General features: G+C 33.1%; 1 protein-coding gene across 1 annotated transcript in view; it reads left to right on the top strand.

The window, feature by feature from the left end:
• Positions 1-18,200, top strand: part of Stxbp5l (syntaxin binding protein 5 like) — a 395,225-nt gene that overhangs the window by 291,151 nt on the left and 85,874 nt on the right. The window contains exons 19-20 of the mRNA XM_008842914.1: positions 7,453-7,604; positions 9,536-9,607. Coding sequence (XP_008841136.1) covers positions 7,453-7,604; positions 9,536-9,607 — 224 coding nt within the window. The remainder of the gene's footprint in view (positions 1-7,452; positions 7,605-9,535; positions 9,608-18,200) is intronic.

Here is an 18,200-nt window from a genome sequence, read left to right on the forward strand (position 1 = left end):
TCTAAGCATCAATATCCTGCATTAGCTCTATCACTAGTCAGCTCTCCGTTATTATAACCAAAGTTCTGAGATAATCAAATTAGAGAAGAAAGCTCATATTTTTGGAAGCATCAGTCTATGATGTTGACCCTGTTGCCTTTGGGCCTGTGCCAAGACACCACATCTTTGTGAAGAGCACATGGTAGATCAAAGATACTTGCAAGAAGTAGAAAAGTAAAAGAATAATCCCACTATTTCCCTTCAAAACATACAAATAACTCACAGCCTCCATTAGGTGGTCCTACTGTTTAAAGTTTCCACTGCCTCCCAATAGCACAAGCTTGAAACCAAGTCTTTACTACTTAGACCTTTCAGGGACTTTTCAGATGCAAGATATAGCACTCTACCCTGGACCAGAAAGACTGATCTATCTCACAATGAAAACTATGTTCAGTCCATCTCCTAGAGTCCCCAAAAGTTTAACTGTTTCAGCATTTCTCAAAAAAAAACAAATCTAAAGTCTCCTCTGAGACTCAGTTGCAAGTACATGTAAGCAATAAAAAGACAAGTTACATACTTCCCAGAAATGATGCCACAGAATAAACATTCCCATTACAAAACAGTGGAATAGGAATATAGGAAGAGAAGCATAGGACCAAAGCAAGACTGGAACCCAGTAAGGAAAAATTAAATCCTATAGCTCCATGTCCAGCACTAGGATATTCTATTAAGAGCCTCAGACACTCCACCTCTTGACTGAAGTTTTGTATCCTACATGGCCAAGTACAGAGGATTTGTATGTCACCTGCAGCTTCCTGTAGATTTTCCACATTCTTGGCATCCTTATTTTCCTTGGGTCTTTTGTACTCTGCCTGTCTTCATAACCAGCACCATGTGTATAACAAGATCTGCCATCATTGAGCTTTATCTGGACCCACTTCAAACACGCCCGCTATGGTCTCTGCACACTTTGCTAGCAAAGTTTTCTCCAAAGGTCATAGGTTAAAATGATTATCTGTCTTTTTGTTCTCAAAAGATTCTGCCCTATACAATCTTTAAAACTAATTTATACTTTTATGCCTTCGCGCCTATACCTTATGGGGTCTTACCAATTCATGAGATGCCTTCAAAGTATCTTTCTTACTTTCCTGATGGCAAACACTTGACTCCTTTTAAAACTACAATCTCTTTAGCAAGTAAATTCTCCTAGGCTAATCTTTAAATGAGCCTCATTTTTGTCAAAATATAAATAAATAAATAAATATATAAATAAATAAATACTCTAAAAAATAATTAAATTGTTCTTGGTTGCCCCCTCCCAACCTGATGCCTTTTGTTATTATTATTATTATTATTATTATTTTGATAACCAACTAAGTCCAATTAGTGCTGTCCATATATGAATGGGTATGGGGCCATCCACTGATATTCTAGACTTTTGCACTCTCAAGAGAATCATCCATTAAGCTCTGTTTATAGCACTCTAAGTTTTTTCTAATATGTACTCTCATGCTTTCTCAAATTTTTCCTATAGCCAGTTCCAGAGCCTTCTCATCATCTCAGATATAGTAAAGGTTAAGACCCAATTTCTCTGTACCAACTTTGCATTGTCAGCTTTTCATTATTGTAATGCCTTAGAAAAGTCAACTTTAACAGAAGGAAAGTGCAATTGGTATCATCCTTTTAGAGATTTTAGTCCATAACCAATTGGCCATGTTTCATTGGGTTTCTGCCAGCACATTATTGCAGAGCAAAGCCACACTATAGTCAGAGAAGGGAAGGGATGGGTTCCCACTAATCCTTCCAGGGAACCAGAGCCCTCCCTTTAGATTCTACCTTAGAAAATTTCCACCACACTGGACACGGTGGCATAAACCTTTAATCCTAGGATTTGGGAGCCAGAGACAGGTGAATCTCTGCAAGTTTTGAGGTTTATCTACCTTGTAATATGTATCAATCCTTCATTCCTTTTTATTGCTACATAGTGTTTTATCCTCTTTTACAGCTATTGCATTTTTATTTTTCATTCACAAATCGATGGACATTTGGATTTTTTCAGTTAAGACAACTCCTGAAGTGGTCTTCTGCACCACTTAGTCAGCACCTCGTCTACTTCTTACAAGTTTTGCCTCCCCTTCATAAGGGAATATTAGTTGGCCCAATCTGACAAGGGTCTCTTTTGGATAATAAGAGCAGCTCTGGTTTTAAGATTTCAACAGCCATATTATGCCCAAAAGACAGCATTTGAAAAGAACATAAGAACAATATTTAAAAGTTATGTCGGAAACAATCATTAAACTATTTTAAAGCCAATGATATAGCTAGCTGACAAATGTCTGAGATTGTTTGGTTGCCACTTTAAGCACTAACTACACTTTTACCTCTACATTTCAAGAATTAAAAACCTTTGTATAGAAATTATCAATTATTATCAACTGCTCAGTTGGAATTAAGTTTTGCTAAGACATAATTTTGTCTTTTAGATACAGTAAGAAGGGGTTAACATAGTGAGCAGTGTCCTCCATATATGGACATCCAGTTTTCCCAGCACCATTTATAGATGTTATCTTTCTTCCAATGTGTATTTTTGGCATGATTGTTAAATACCAGGTGGTTGTAATTATGTGTACTCATATTTGGGTCTTCTAATTTGTTCCATTGTTCTACATGTCTGTTTTTGTGACAATGCCATGCTCTTTTTATTATATAGCTCTATAGTATGTCTTGGAATCTGGTATGGCAACCCCTCTAGCATTATTATTTTTGCTCAGGATTGGTTAGGCTTTCCAGGATCTTTTATCTTTCCATATTAATTATAGAATTTTTTTCTGCTTCAGTGAAGAATGTCATGGATCTTGATTGATATTTCATTTAATCTGTAAATTGCTTTTGAAAGGATGGTCATTTTAACAATATTAATTCTACCGATCCATAAGAATAGGAGATCATTCCATCTTCTAGTGTCTTCCTCGAACTTTTTCTTCACAGATTTGAAGTCTTCATTGTAGAGGTCTTTCACCTGCTTGGTTAAGTTTATTCCTAGCAATTTTTAAAGGCTTTTGTGAATGGGAGTATTTACATGATCTCTTTCTCACCATGCGTGTTATTGGTATATAAAAAGTCTACTGATTTTTGTTAGTTGATTTTGTATCCTGCAACTTTGCTGAAAGTGTTCCTCATTTCTAGTTTTCTGGCGGAATTTTTTAGATTTCTTATATATATCATCTTCAAATAGGGATAATTTTACTTCTTTTCCTATTAGAATCCCTTTAGTTTCCTTCTCTTGTCTTATTGCTGTAGTTAGGGTTTCAAGAACTATACTGAAAAGTAGTGGAGATAATGGACAGCTTTGTCTTGTTTCTGGTTTTAATGGGAATACTTTGATTTTTTTCTCTGTTCAGAATGATGTTGGCTGCGAGTTTGTCATTATATACTTTAGTATGTTGGCATATATTTCCCCCTATCCTGTTCTAAGACTTTCATCATGAGTACATGTTAGATTTTGTCAATGGCCTTTGTACTTCTATTAGAGAGGATTAGATGATTTTTGCCTTTAAGTCCATTTTATGATTTATTAAATTTATTAACTTACATATGTTAAATGACCCTTGCATCTCCAGGATAAAGCAACTTGGTCATGGTATATGATCTTTTTGAAATATGCCTATATGTACTTTGCAAATATTTTGTTGAGAATTTTTGCATCTGCATTCATTGAAGATATTGGCTTGCAGTTTTCTTTCTTTGCTGTATCTTTAACTTGTTTTGGTATTAAAGAACTACTGGACTAGTAGGAGTTTTGAAGTGCTCCCTCTGCTTCTATCTTTTTGAATAATTTAAGCAATATTGGATGTAGTTCTTCCTTGAAGATTTGGTGTAATTCTGCTGTGAATACATCTAGTTCTGGACTTTTTAGTCAGAAGGCTTTTTATTGCTGTTTAATCTACTTACTTGTTATGGCTCTGCTTAAGTTGTTGACCTCTTCTTAGTTTAAGTTTGGTGGGTCACTTGAATCTAGAGATTCATCCATTTCTTTTGGGTTTTCTAACAATGAAGTATGGGTTTTTAAAGTATTTTCTTTTAAATTCCTGAATTACTTTGGTGTCTGATTCTGTTAATTTGGGTTTCCTCTTTCTTTTTGTTAATTGGGCTAAGGGTCTGTTGGTCTTGTTTATCTTTCCAGTGCGTTAGGGATATCTTGCCGGACCAGTCATTGTTGTGGTTCATAAACTTTATAACCTGTAGTACTATTGATTGTTTTTCTTCATTGGCAGCTTGTGTCGCACCTTCAGGCACTATGAGAGCTGGTCCTCAGGAGCAGGCTTCCATGTCAGTTCCAGATAATTTCTCCAAGTCCTATGTCTGAAGTGTGTGATGTCTTCACAATAGGGGCTTACCTCAAGTTCTGGGAGGCAACCAAGGGCAATGATAATAGCCTATATTATTTGGGGGGAATCTCTTGGATTTCCTTGTCCAACAACTTGAAGGGATGTTTCCCATGCCTGGCACTAGGGTTTTTGTTAGATAGTCTTTGGCTTTGGGAGGGGCTTTGCATGTATTTTTAAGAGTATAAAATAATATGTTTATGGCTTTTTCAAACATCCTCAGTGTTAGTTCATTCTCCTTCCTCCCTTGCCCTCTGTATTGCCCTCCTTTTTCCCTCCCCAATTAAAGTCTCCTTCCCCATTTTTCTTCTTTTCCTTTTTATAGCACTTGTAAAAAACCTCTAAAATTATTTTAAGCCAGTCAAGAGCAAGTAAAACCAGAAAGCTTTTCGGTACACCCTCAGCTGTGATCATGTGCAAAAATCTTTCAACATTTGATAGATTTGCTAGATATAAAATTTGAGGTTCACAGATTATTTTCCTTTGTTATTTTTTTCTTAGTAAAATAACTTTATTTGAATGAAAACCTATAAAGCTAGATCTGATAAATGGAAAACATGCATACTGTATCTTAATTAACAGCTATAAATATAGGTAAAACATGTTAACAGGCCTGTGCTTCAGTAACAAATTCAAATAAACCATTTGCTAAAGTTTTTTACAGTATATATTTTTATTGAATTTTTGTGCATCTCATACAATGCATCATAATCATATTTACACCCCCCTCTCCTACCTGCACTCCGATAGCCACACACACACCAGATCTCATGCATTCTTATATGTATGTTAAGGCCTATTGAGTCAAGTTTGTGTACCCAGATGTCCCTCATGTGAATTCATCCACTGGAGTCTAGTCAATCTGTCTAGAGTCTATCCCTTAAAGATCAGCTCTCTCTCACCCAGCAGTAATCAGTTGCCAGTAGTTCCTCAGCTAAGGTTAGGGCCTCTTGCCCATTTCCCCAACTCTATGCTGGGTTTTTGTCTGATTGAATTTGCGTTGGTCTTGTGTATCCTGTCTCTGTTGCTGTAAGTTCATATGAGCAAGTTCCCAGAAGCCTGGAAGATTCAGTTTCCTTATGATCATGCGCCAGTTTTGGCTCTTACACTCTTTCCACCCCCCTCTTCTGCAATGGTCCCTGAGCCATGGGTGGGTGAGTTTTAACACAGAAGTCCTACTCAGGACATGCACTTTAAAGAAATCTTTTAGTTCGTATAGTTTCTCATGAGTTGTTGTTTTCTTTTTTACTTGTGTAGGAAATATATTTTTCTTTCTACTTGGTTTTAACATTTTCTCCTATCATTAGTTCACAGCAATGTAATCATGACGTTTATATTTTCCACATTTATTCTGCTTAGGATCTTTTGAGCTTCTTAAATCCATATGTTTATGTTTGTCATCGATTTTGTCTGTAATTTGGAAATTTCATTTCAACTATGCTTTCTCTAGCCCTTCTTCCCAAAAGCTACATCTACTAATATGTAAAAACTGCTGTTTAGTGTATTTTCTCCACTTTTCTAGTTTAAGGTAGATTGAGTCAAATTTCTTTATCAATTATATAGCAACTACTCCATGACTTCCCCAATATTAAGATATAACTTTCTAGTTTCTCACTTTTAAATTCCAAGACAGACATCATTATTTAATGTTGTTATACATTCTAGTTGCATATTTTTCCTGAGTATTATATTTGAAAACTCCATCATGTCTATAATCAGCATTCTTTGCATTTCAATATTTAAAAGCCCATATTATAATATGTATACTATTACATTTGCTTATATTAAGATTAATTATTCCTTTGCATGGAAAAACTTCTAAGTACTTAAAAACAGTTTTATGATTTGAATCTCATGAAACTCATGAACTAGATAAATAAGATAGTATAATCCCCATTATGAAATAAAAAATTAAGGCCTAGTAAAATTCATTAGTTTCCCTCAAAGTCACAAAACCAATAAATCAAGCAGATAAAAACCAGTTCATATCACCTCTGACTCTCATAACAATACTTTCTCTGTATTTCAAAGTTAGTTTTACTAGAATACAAAGAACTATTTGAACTAGCAAAATAGTTAAGTAAGTAAAAGTGGGGGTTTGTCATATTTTGTTGTTTAATTTGTGACAGAGTGGAAAGAGCCAGATTGAGGATATGCAGATAGTTTTTTAAATAAGAGTTAATCTACATAATAAAATAATATAGAGTGTCTATACAACATATAAGCCATAGTCATACAACTAATATATCTTGTTTAGAAAGAAAAAAAACCCCACAAAATACAATAGTTCAGCTAGAGGGCATTTTACAAATGGACAGATATGAGAGTTAATATATGCTTAATTGTTCAAATAACCAAAATACCTTCTTAGGAAAGCTGTTTTAATTAATCAGTTAATAAACAAATCAATTTTTTTCTTTTAATACATGGGAGAAAGCAAAGAACAAAACGATGAAAAAGTTAAATTTTTATAAATCAAATTCTGGCTTCTTATATCTACTATGGTGTCAAACCTTAGATGTATGCCAGGCATGGTGGTACATGCCTACAGTCCCAGCATTTGAGAGATAAATTTAAGAACACTGCAAGTTCAAGGACAGCCTGAGCTACATAGTGAATCCTGTCCAGGAAAAAAAAAAATGAAAAGAAAAAGATAAAACTGAAAAAGGAAAGAATTAATTTGGAACATAGTAATCACATTCTTATTTGTAAAGTACATCTAAATACATACTAAGTATTAATATCTATTAAGGTGTTCCCCATTTCTTGACCTGTCTCCCTTACATAGGAAAAAGAATTTTATGTCATTCTTCTGTGAAAATATAAGGTTAAGTTAAAGAGTGTATTACTAACCACAACTTATATTATTAAACTGCTAATGAAATATGATTGCAATTCATTCATATTTTTGCAGTAATCAGTCATGTTTATTATACTAATTCAATCTATACTACAGAAGATTTGTTTTATCACTTTAAAATACCAATCACTGCTTGATGTCCCCAATCTTAGATTACTTTCCAGTCATCTTAAAGATAAAAATAACCTCGCTTGTGATACATCCTAGCTCTTTTTGTCTTCCTCTCAGAGTTGCATTTGGAAACTGTAATGGGTTGGTTATCGTGGATTTTATACAGAAGACAGTACTGTTAAGCATGGGGACCATAGACCTATACAGATCAAGTGACCTATACCAGCGCCAACCGCGGTCTCCTCGAAAAAACAAGCAGTTCATTGCAGGTAGGAAGAAAACAAGATGGGTTATGACCTTGATTTCTTCATCTGCTTTTTTACTTTCAGATTGTTTTTCTTGTGTGACACTATTCAAATGCATGACTCAATATGTAAGTAAAACGAATTGGGGGAAAAAATCAGAAAAATCTCTGAACAGGCATGAGTCGTATTTAGAGTTGAATTTGCTATTTAAGTTAGGAAGCATCACACGCTTCTTGGGTTAGATTCTTAAGACAAAACAGAAAATAAGAAGCTATTGGATAAATGCTATGAAAATCTACTTACAATTTTTATAGTAAATAAGTTAACTTTTCTCTCATATATTTGGCACCTTTGAAAATATAATTTAACATCATTAATTACTTTTAATTTTAAAAATAACTATATTCTAGCTGTCCTATTTTTTAATTAATGATAACTAATTAGAAATATTTTCATAAACATAATAAATATTATTCATTGTCACATTTTAAATGCTATGAAAGATGCATTTCTTTTCTTAGCATGGTAAGCAAATTAGTTTATATAACTATAAAAAAAGAAACAAGATTAATTAGGATATAATACCAAACTTTGATAGTCTGAATTGCCCAAAATTTTACTGGAATTTCAAATTCAGTAGCTTTATAAGCTGAATTTCAAATCAGTTAGCTTTATAAGTAAGAATCCTTAAATTTAAGTATCCTTAAATTTTGTAATTTTTATGTCAACTGGAATAGTGTTATAAAAATTAGGTAAAAGGTTTGCTTCTATACTGTTATGTATTATTTTAGAAAATTCTTTTACATTTCCTATTATTTTTAAATAATCAACTTAATGTTGACTTTACTAAATATACTCATAAAAAGAATATTTTATAATAATAATGTAAAACTCATATAATGATAGTTATTATTTTCCAGATAGTAGATGTGTCAAGTAAACTGTGATAATAATGAATTTCCCTTTTGGGTTAATGATGTTTGATATACTGAAAGTCTTCTTTGTAAACTTTTGTCTTGTAAACATTAATGCTCACTAATTTAGATGCTTTTTAAGCATAATATTGTTCTTCAGAACCTGCCAGGTTTTTGTTAGGAATGTCAAATTTTAACAATGTCTTAGGAGTCCTGAAAAGTTCTGTGTGTTCTGCCTCTACCACTACTAGCTTTTGAAAGACAATCAGAGAAAGAAATAGAGTACATACATATACCATAGTACTCCTTCGTGTTTGGGAAAGAGAAGGTTGATATGTGAAAGTTCAAAATGTCTATATCTATGATAGAAAGATGTTAGGGGCCAGGTGAGAAGAAACTGTTGCAATGCTGTAAGCACCTATTGGTCAGAAATGCTGTGTATCTTCCGAGAGCATCTCAGTTATTTGCTGGAGATCCACTTTGGGGTGGAATAGTGAATATTTTGACAAAATAAAACTTATTTAAATCAAACTTGAGCCTCAACAATAATGATCACAGCCTAGAACTTCGATGACTTTTAATGTAGTGAAAAACTGATAAAGTTATAAGCTGTTTCTATTTTAGTGTATAAGAAAATTGAAATGACTGCATACTTTATATATCCTATAAACATAAATTAAAAAATAAAGCACCTAAGTTTTCTTTTTAATTGAGCAAAGATTAAATATAATAATTTGGTACTAACAGTAATTTTTATAGAGTATTACAATCTAAGTAAGTCCACAATGGTAAAAGTATATAAGAAGAATATGCCATCAATTTTATATGATATTTGATTAAAATTGCTACAGCATTTTCATCATTCATCTATCACCTTTCTAATTGATTTATTTTTAAAATATCTCTTCTCTAATTTGATTGCCTAATCTTGCTGTAATTTCTTCATCTTGGCTGGTATGATATCACTTCCTTTCACTTTAGACTATTTTTCTCTCTTTCCTCTGCCTGCTGCTGATGCTGGTGCTCTGGCATGTTCCAAAGACAACTTTTGCATGCGTGGGCTGTCTAACTTTTATCCTGATTTAACGAAACGGATCCGTACTTCCTATCAGAGTAAGTTCTATAAAGGTTAGGCAAATGGCTTTTTTAAGTTATAATGCTTGAGTTAAATCCATTCATGAGTGCTGAGTAATGTGTTTTTGTAAAACACATTCAACATGCATGCAAATTTTTGTTTGGTTATGGAAATGCAATCTGATATTTTAATAACATTTTAATTTTCATAATTTTAATTTGAAGATTTCAAATCATTATTGTTATGTACCCACTTACTCATACCCTTTGTTTCAATGTTCATTTCAAATCTTGCAGACTTTGTCCTATTAGTCTAATAGTCATTGTCTTTTGTTCCTAAAGCAGAAATAATGAACCTGACATACTATGTCAGTAATAATTTAATCCATTTTTATTTTGTAAATGTCATGCTCTTAACCATTTATAATCTGTATCTAACTAGTATGACAATGTTCTTTTATATTTCTTATATATTCTCAATTTATGATGCCTTGTATTAAAATAGAAAACACTCAAGCACATTCCTCTAGTGATTTTGGTGCCAAACTCTGTGAAGTAGACGAATTAAAGTCATAATTAAAAGGTAAATAATACTAACATCACCTATGGCAGCAAATGCAGATGTTAAGACATGGAATTAGAAATTCCAAACACTGGAGCAGAAGTGTGATGGTGTCACTGAGATACAGTGATGCTAGTGAATATTTATTGACATGAAAACATTTTTGTATTATTTTAAAATATTTTGTGAAAATCAGCTTTCTTGCTGAGTGCACAATATGTCATTATAGTTGTGTAAAATTATAAACATATATAAAATGTGTTTACATATGTATATTGCTCTAACTTTCTACTGTGCCTGTACACTCCTTTGGGATCTCTTTTCTAGGTGACTTGTGTAAAAACATTGACATCTATCTAGGCTTCTGCTACTTATTAAACAGAAACAAATCTAGGATGTTTTTTAACATTTCAAAATGATACAAAATTCAATTTCTATAATAAATTTTTATTGGAACATAGCCATACTCATTCATTCACATGTTTTCATTGACTAATTGCACATTACAATGGTAGAATTGAGTAGCTGCAAAAAATTAAATAGCCCATTAGGCCTAAAATAGTTACTATCTTACTGTTTATATTTTTAAAAAGTTTGCTGATCACTACTCTATACCATTCTTTCACACACATCCTGTGCAACCACACAGAACACTTGCAGCCCAAAACTTTCCTATAATCTCCAGACTATCTGAATACCATTTAGCTTCCTGGCAATTCAAAAATGTAAGATTCAATTTTTGCCAGTTTTTATAGCTTTATTTCTGATTTTTCTATAATAAACATATAGTGATTTATGGTCAGCAGAGACAGTGTAGACTGAGGAATTAGGAGCAAATGCAGGCCCTAAGCTCATCAGAATTCTACAGTATCAGCCATGACATAAAATTTTAAGAAGTTTTGAAAATTGCTGATACTCTTACATTTCCTTCATAATAATAAGATCAAAACTTTTTGTCTCTAACAGTGGTCTCCATGGAGGCTCATATAAATCCTAAAACTTGAAATTAGATATCCTATAATCCTCTTTTGATGATAAGCATTGTATGTTATGAAAAGGAGATTGATTCTTTAATGACTTAAAGGTATTTATTAGATAGAAATTTTATGAAAATTTGGGTTGAATTTACATTATTGGTTACTATAATCTGGTTGTATTTGTATAGGCCCACATTATTGCAATAGCCACTGTGAAGCTTTTTCATGAATTGCTTCCTAGCTTTTAGAAATAGATGTCCTTATTGTCCCTATCTGGGGAGAGAGAACCCATTTCCATGGAGGGTCCATCCTCTTTTGATTGTACTAGGTAATTTGTTTAATATTTAATGGTCATTATAAACCTTTGAGGAAATTTTGAGATTGGTTGGTTGGTTGGTTGAATGATTGATTGATTGATTGATTGACTGATTGATTGATTGATCTATCGATTGAATGATTGATTGATACCAGATGAGAAAATTAACACTGAAAGGGGTAAAATTAGCTTCTTAAAACCATAAAGAATGAGTGAGAGACAAACTTGTACCTATATAATACTAAAGAGACTCCACATGGTTTCAACTGTTATGACTCTGAGACTCCTGTCTCAAAGTTTTGAGTACATTGGAAACCAAATTCATTATTCTACAGTTGAAGCTAACCCTCTGTTTTACCCCTTATCAATAAAATAACATATTCAAAATGAAGCAATTAGATTTGTTTTTCACGTATTTAAAATGAAGAGAGATAAAGTACTCCCTAAAGTTTCATTATGTCTCTAAAATATGCTATTTTGTATTTTATTTCATTCTGTTGTGTGAGTTTAACTCTTGAGATTATGGCACATTCAACTTTGAACCTTACAATTTTCATTTCTGGAGAAATGTATTAATTTTAATAATTTATTGGACTATTTTACTGATTACCTAATCATCTAATTTAGACTCCAAGATGCTGTCTTTCATAAACCTTTAAATTCATGTTGCAACTCTGTTGTATCATAAAATGATAAAATTTTATACCTGAAAGAAAATTTTCACATTTTAAAAAATTATTGTTTGGAGAAACAATGAAATAGTGTGGAAAGAGCAGCGGCATGTGTTTAGAATTATACCAAATTTGAACACCCCACTGATTAACTGTCTACTATACTTGTAATATTAAACAAGACATTTGATAACCAAGTTTTTCTTCTAATATATAAAATAAAGTAAAAATCATGATCCCTACCTCCCTTGGATATTTGCAGAACACTTCTGGGTTAATTTTGCAAAGGAAGTCTATAACTATTAGATATTTTTATTAATATAATATATGATACAACCTAACAATAGATATGTTAAATAACTTCTAGTATAATAATCATTGTATGGAGACATTATTGAAATTCAATAATAAAATAACCAAATAAAAAAGGAAAGCTATTTTAATAAACATTTCATGAAAGAAGATATGCATATACATTGTGAATAAACAAAGAAAAGATTCTCAACAATATTTATTTAAAAATGCAGACTGAAACTGTAAAAAGTATGTATATATACACTAACATAGATGAAATAAAAAATATTGATGATACCAAGTGTTGGTAAAAATGTGACAGAACTAAAATTCTTCCAAACTATCATTGAAAACTTTAATTGTGAGTTTATAGATGGTTATTTGTCAAATTCTTAAAGAATTAAGCATTCACGTACTATCATATGATCTAGCCAGTTTGCTCCTACTTGCCATGGGGAAATGAAAGCATGTGTCCTTATGAACACATTCATAGTAGCTTTATCTATAACAATAAAAATAGAAACAAGTCAAATTTGTAATGGCCAAACTGGGCTATCAACCCAGCAATTAATATCAACACACTGTTGATAAATGCAACAGCATAGATGGATGCCAAATAATTATACTGAATTTTTAAAAAAAAGAAAAAAATGAGATATTTATCCATTCAAATAAAATTCAAAGAAATGCAAACTAATATGTAGTGACAGAAAGTGGATCAGCTATTGTCTAGGAATGAGAAAGGGTGCATCCTGGTGAAAGGTGGGTTACAAAAGAGCACAGAAAACTCTTAGACATGGTGGATGAATTTATTATGTTATTAGTAAGATAGTGTTACAAATGTATCCATAGTTCAAAATTTTCTCAAACTATATTTCATCAATATATCAATTAAATTTCAATTAAAGTTTATACTTTAAGAAAATCAGGAAAATAGTTACATGGAGAGCAAAGAGTAGAATGCAACCTTTCATGCAAGTGAACAGCTTATAAGAAGGTCTTAATGTGGTTAAGGATTTAACTCATCATCTAGACACAGAAATGTAACCAAGGGAGTTAGGAATAGAGTGAAAGAAAGAATAGTGTAAAAGAAAAGGGAAGTTGAGACTTTATTCTAGAGAGGAACAATAGAAAGATCATGCAACTTTGGAAACAATTATAAATGTTTTTCTTATGTTTAAGGAGGGGAATGATAGGCTTGATTTATGTTCTAAACATATCATCTACACTGCTATGTGAAGAAAATATTGTGGGGCCAAAAAAAGCCCTTACACCAGGTAAAAGGCCAGTAATACACTTCAGTCAGGAAATTCAAGTAGTCTCTACTAGAGTTGTAACAATGCAGTGTAAGAGAAAGGATGTTTTCAATAATTAGAATACTTACAAAGCTACTAATTGTGATTCAGTGTGGGAGATAAAAGAACAGAATCAAAGATTATTTCCTGATTTTGACTTGACTCACTGTGCCTCGATCCTACTTACAAAGATAAAGAAGCTTAAGGTAGGGACAGGTGTGGTGGCACACACCTTTCTCTGTGAGTTCAAGGCCAGCTGTGGCTACAGGAAGACCCTGTCTCAAAATGACCAAAAAAAGGAAAAAGAAAGAAAGAGAGAGAGAGAGAGAGAGAGAGAGAGAGAGGGAGGTAAAGAAAAAAATAATTTAATTTTAGAGATAGTGAATTTTGCTGTCTGTCACATATCTAAACAGACATTCAAGTGTAGAGGTTAGCAAATCTAAATATACATAAAAAGTCTAAGACCTTAATTGGAGAATAAATGAAATTATTTAGATGAGGAGAAAGCAGGATTGAGATCATGGAAAGCAATATCAGAATTTCAACATTACAGTCAAAAAGAAGAATAACTTCGAAGGAGAAGAGAAAAATTAAACAGAAGCTAGAAGAGGGGAGTATTTCAAGATGTGGTGAACTACATCAAATGCTGCACATAGGAGAGACAAGTTCAGAAAGTGCTAGTAAAGCAGAAACGTTTACTTACTCTTCAGAAGGAGTAAGTGAAAGTAGTTACCCTTCAGAAGGTAGTTTTAGAAAACTGGTGGGATAGAAACCAAAATAAATATTAGGCTAGAGAAAGCCACGTGAGGAAATAGCCCCTCTTTCAAAGTATTTGGTTATAAAGGCTATAGAAAAAATGGGTCAGTACTTATAATAAGGTATTAAAAGGAGGAGTGTTTCTTTCTCATTTTAGAAAGAAAATCATGTTATTAAGTTATGTGTATGTGAGATATCCAAAGAGATCTGTGATAAGGAATAATGGGTATAATGCCAGGAACAAAATTTATAGGAATGTGAAAGGGGACAGGAATCAGTACATGTGCCTCAATTGCATTATGCAACATCAGAGGGTCATAATAAAACTATGTTATATCATTATAATGATTGTGTGCATAGCTGTGTGAGTGCATGCCTGTTGGAGATGCACGTTCACTTGTCTATGCGTGTCTTTGAACACATGGTGCCATTCTTCATGGCCATCTACCTTGTTTTTGAGGCAGTCAGTGTCTCTCATTGGTCTTGAATTCACCAACCAACTAGTGAAACCCCAGGGATCTTCCTGTCTGCACCTCCAGCAGTATTACATGTATATGCCACCACACCTGGCTTTTTATGTTGGTTTGAGGATCATACTCAGGTCCTCATGCTTACATGGCAAGCACTTCCAGCCCTGAATCTTAGTTTTTAATCACCAGATTTTTACTTTAATTTTTAATGAAATGTTCTAGCATACACTTCATACTTTCTTGCCTATTGACTGTATTGTAAAGACCTAATGTCATCCCTCCTACCTCCTACTAAGTATATAGCCTTGGGAAATTAATGGCCTTTGCCTTTTTTCTTATCAGTGCAATGAGTAATAATATAACTTCTCTCAGGGTAAGAATTTGTTGATGTGAAAGAGATGGCTTACATAAATCACTTAACAAAGTATTAGGTACAAAATAATATCAGTTGTAGTGAACTTGTAGACATTAAGCACTCAGTAATTTTGATTGGCTCAAATTCAATAAAGTTTTCAAATTCTTTCTAAAATCTGTTGCGTTTTTCCAGCCACCTACATTGTTCACTAGTTATTATAATTATTTTCTCTCACTATTCCTTGCCTGTTGATCCAAGTTACTTTTATTAGTGTTTCTAGTTCAAGCATTCTCTTCCTTTATGTAACCTACTCTTTCTAATTGGTTGTCATTATAGCAAAGCCTATTCAAATCAGTAAAATTTCAAGGAATGTCTAAATTTCAGAGTGCTTCTGTAAATTAGTATTTATAGCTTATTTAGTTATAAACTTTTTTGTGTCCACTTTTTTGTTGTTTTTTTGTAGTGTGTGTGTGTGTGTGTGTGTGTGTATCTTTTTGAGACAGGGTCTCCCTGTAGCCCCAGCTGGCCTGGAACGTGCTATGTAGACCAGGCTGGCCTTGAACTCACAGAGATCCGCCTTTAAGGGCCCAGCTTTGTGTCCACTTTTTAACTGTAGAGTAAAAATAAATGCTCAAGATAGTTTAAGTTAATGAATGTTTACTTTCAGATTAATAGTAATACTTATATAAATAATACTATAACTATATTATGACTAAAAATAGAAATCTGAAAATGGGATGAGTTTATTAAGTTAAAAATCTTGAAAATTTTCAATTAAGTGTGAAATACAGAGAGTAACATACATTGAAGTTCATGATAAAAGCTCTATGAAGATAATGATTTTGTCTGTGACTATCTGTACAAACTTGTACTACATGTTTCAGTCAATGACAGCCCACATATATAGTGGTGATCCCAAATTATTGTGATGAAGCTAAAAAATTCCTGTCATACTGTATTTTTTCTATATCTTTTATGTGTTTAGAAACACAAGGACTTACAACTGTGTTACATTGTCAACAGTATAATAATATATTGTACAAGTGTGTAGCCTAGGAGAAACAGCCCATATAGCCTGGCTGTTTCAAAGTCTATTTCATCTAGATTTGTGTGAGTATACTATATGATATTTTTACAATGACAGAATCATCTGCTGATGCACTTCTCTGAACATATTCCTGTGTTTAAGTGACACATAGCTATATTAAGACTGGATTCTGTTTAATCTCTGTCATTGATTTAGTTCTGTGATCTTATTTGTTCAAATAAGTATGCTTCAACTATTTAAACTTATAGTTTCTCATTTATAAAACTTATATAAGTGTTAAGCCATATTTTCACAATGAACATTTTCAGTTCCCAAATTCTATGAGGTTTTTTTTTCCTGGACTTAACATTAGTTTCTTTTCTGTTGCTGTAATAAAACACCCTAAAAAATAACTTTAAAAAGACAGGGTTTATTTTGGCTTACAGTTCCAGAGGAGATACAGTTCATCATGGCAGGGGAGACATGGCAGTGAGAGCCTGAGGCTGCCCAGTAGTCAGGAAGTAAAGACAGAACAGAAAGAAAGTGGGACCAGGTTATAAAACACTTAAAGCTCTGTCCCAATGACAAACTTCTCCCAGGAAAATTCCACTTCCTAAAGGTTCCATAACCTTCCCAAACAGCATTTCCAGTTGGAACCAAGTGTTTGAGTACATAAGCCTATGAGGGACATTTTACATCGTAGCCACAACAATTCTGCCCCTGGCCCCCATAGGCTCATGGCCATCCCATGATATAAAATGCATTCAGCCCAACTTCAAAAATCTCCATAGTCTTTAATAGTTACAACACTGTTCAAAAGTCTCTTCTGAGACCCAAGGCAATTTCTTAACTGTGACCTACTGTAAAAATCACAAACAAATTGAATACTTCCTAAATAACAATAGCACAGTATATACATTCCCATTCCAAAAGGGAGGGATGGGGGAATAATGAGAAAAAAAATTGGACCCAAAGAAGATAAAAACCCAGTAGAGAAAACATCAAATCCTATAGCTCCATGGCCAGTGCCTGGGACTTCAGTTTCAAAAGGCTTTTAAGAGGCTCCACCCCTCCAACTCTGCTGCCTGCAGCGCACTTCTCTCTAGGCTGGTTCCACTACCTGTATGTAGCCTTGCTTGGCAGGCATCCCATGACTCTGGCATCTCTAACATCTTGAGGTCCCGATCACAACCTACACTTCACTTTGATAGCTTCACACAGTGCCTCTTGAGGTCTCATTGCCTGGACTCCAACTCGCCACACACTCAATGGCTCTCTGAATTATGATATGATCAACCTTATATCTTTCATGCCTCCAAAACCAGTCCTGTATGGATAACACCACCATATTCTGCTGCTGACTTGTGATGAACCATCACCCCTCTTAGACCACAGCAGGAGCAACTTTTGTATCCTTTTTGTATGCTTTCTTCAAGGAAGCAATTGCTAAAATTAATGCCATTGAACAAATCACTTACAATATAATACAAAAACAAATATAAAAATTTAAATCTGTAGTACCTCCTGAATGATCTTTTTAAAATCAATAGAATTACTCTCTGAAGTAGATTTTATTGTGTTTTATTCTAACAACCCTTTCTATTTCCTATTATTCTTGTTTTATTTGCTGATGAAATTGGGTCATTTATTAAAGTAGTTAATTCATGTGATGATAAAAAGGAATTTTTATATCTTTCCACCATCCATGTTTAATTACCCTCTGTATATCAATCAGTTATTACCCATTATTTAAATTTTCAAAATAATTTATATAACATGGGTATGGTAAAGTAGTTTTCACAGATAAAAGGGCTTAAAGCAAATAGCAAATAAAAATTACCTATCAAATATCAGCAAAATTTATTTCTCCTCTCTCTCTCTCTCTCTCTCTCTCTCTCTCTCTCTCTCT

This window comes from Nannospalax galili, unplaced genomic scaffold (assembly GCF_000622305.1).
Source record: "Nannospalax galili isolate Female #2095 unplaced genomic scaffold, S.galili_v1.0 scaffold18, whole genome shotgun sequence".
Taxonomy (NCBI): Eukaryota; Metazoa; Chordata; class Mammalia; order Rodentia; family Spalacidae; genus Nannospalax; species Nannospalax galili.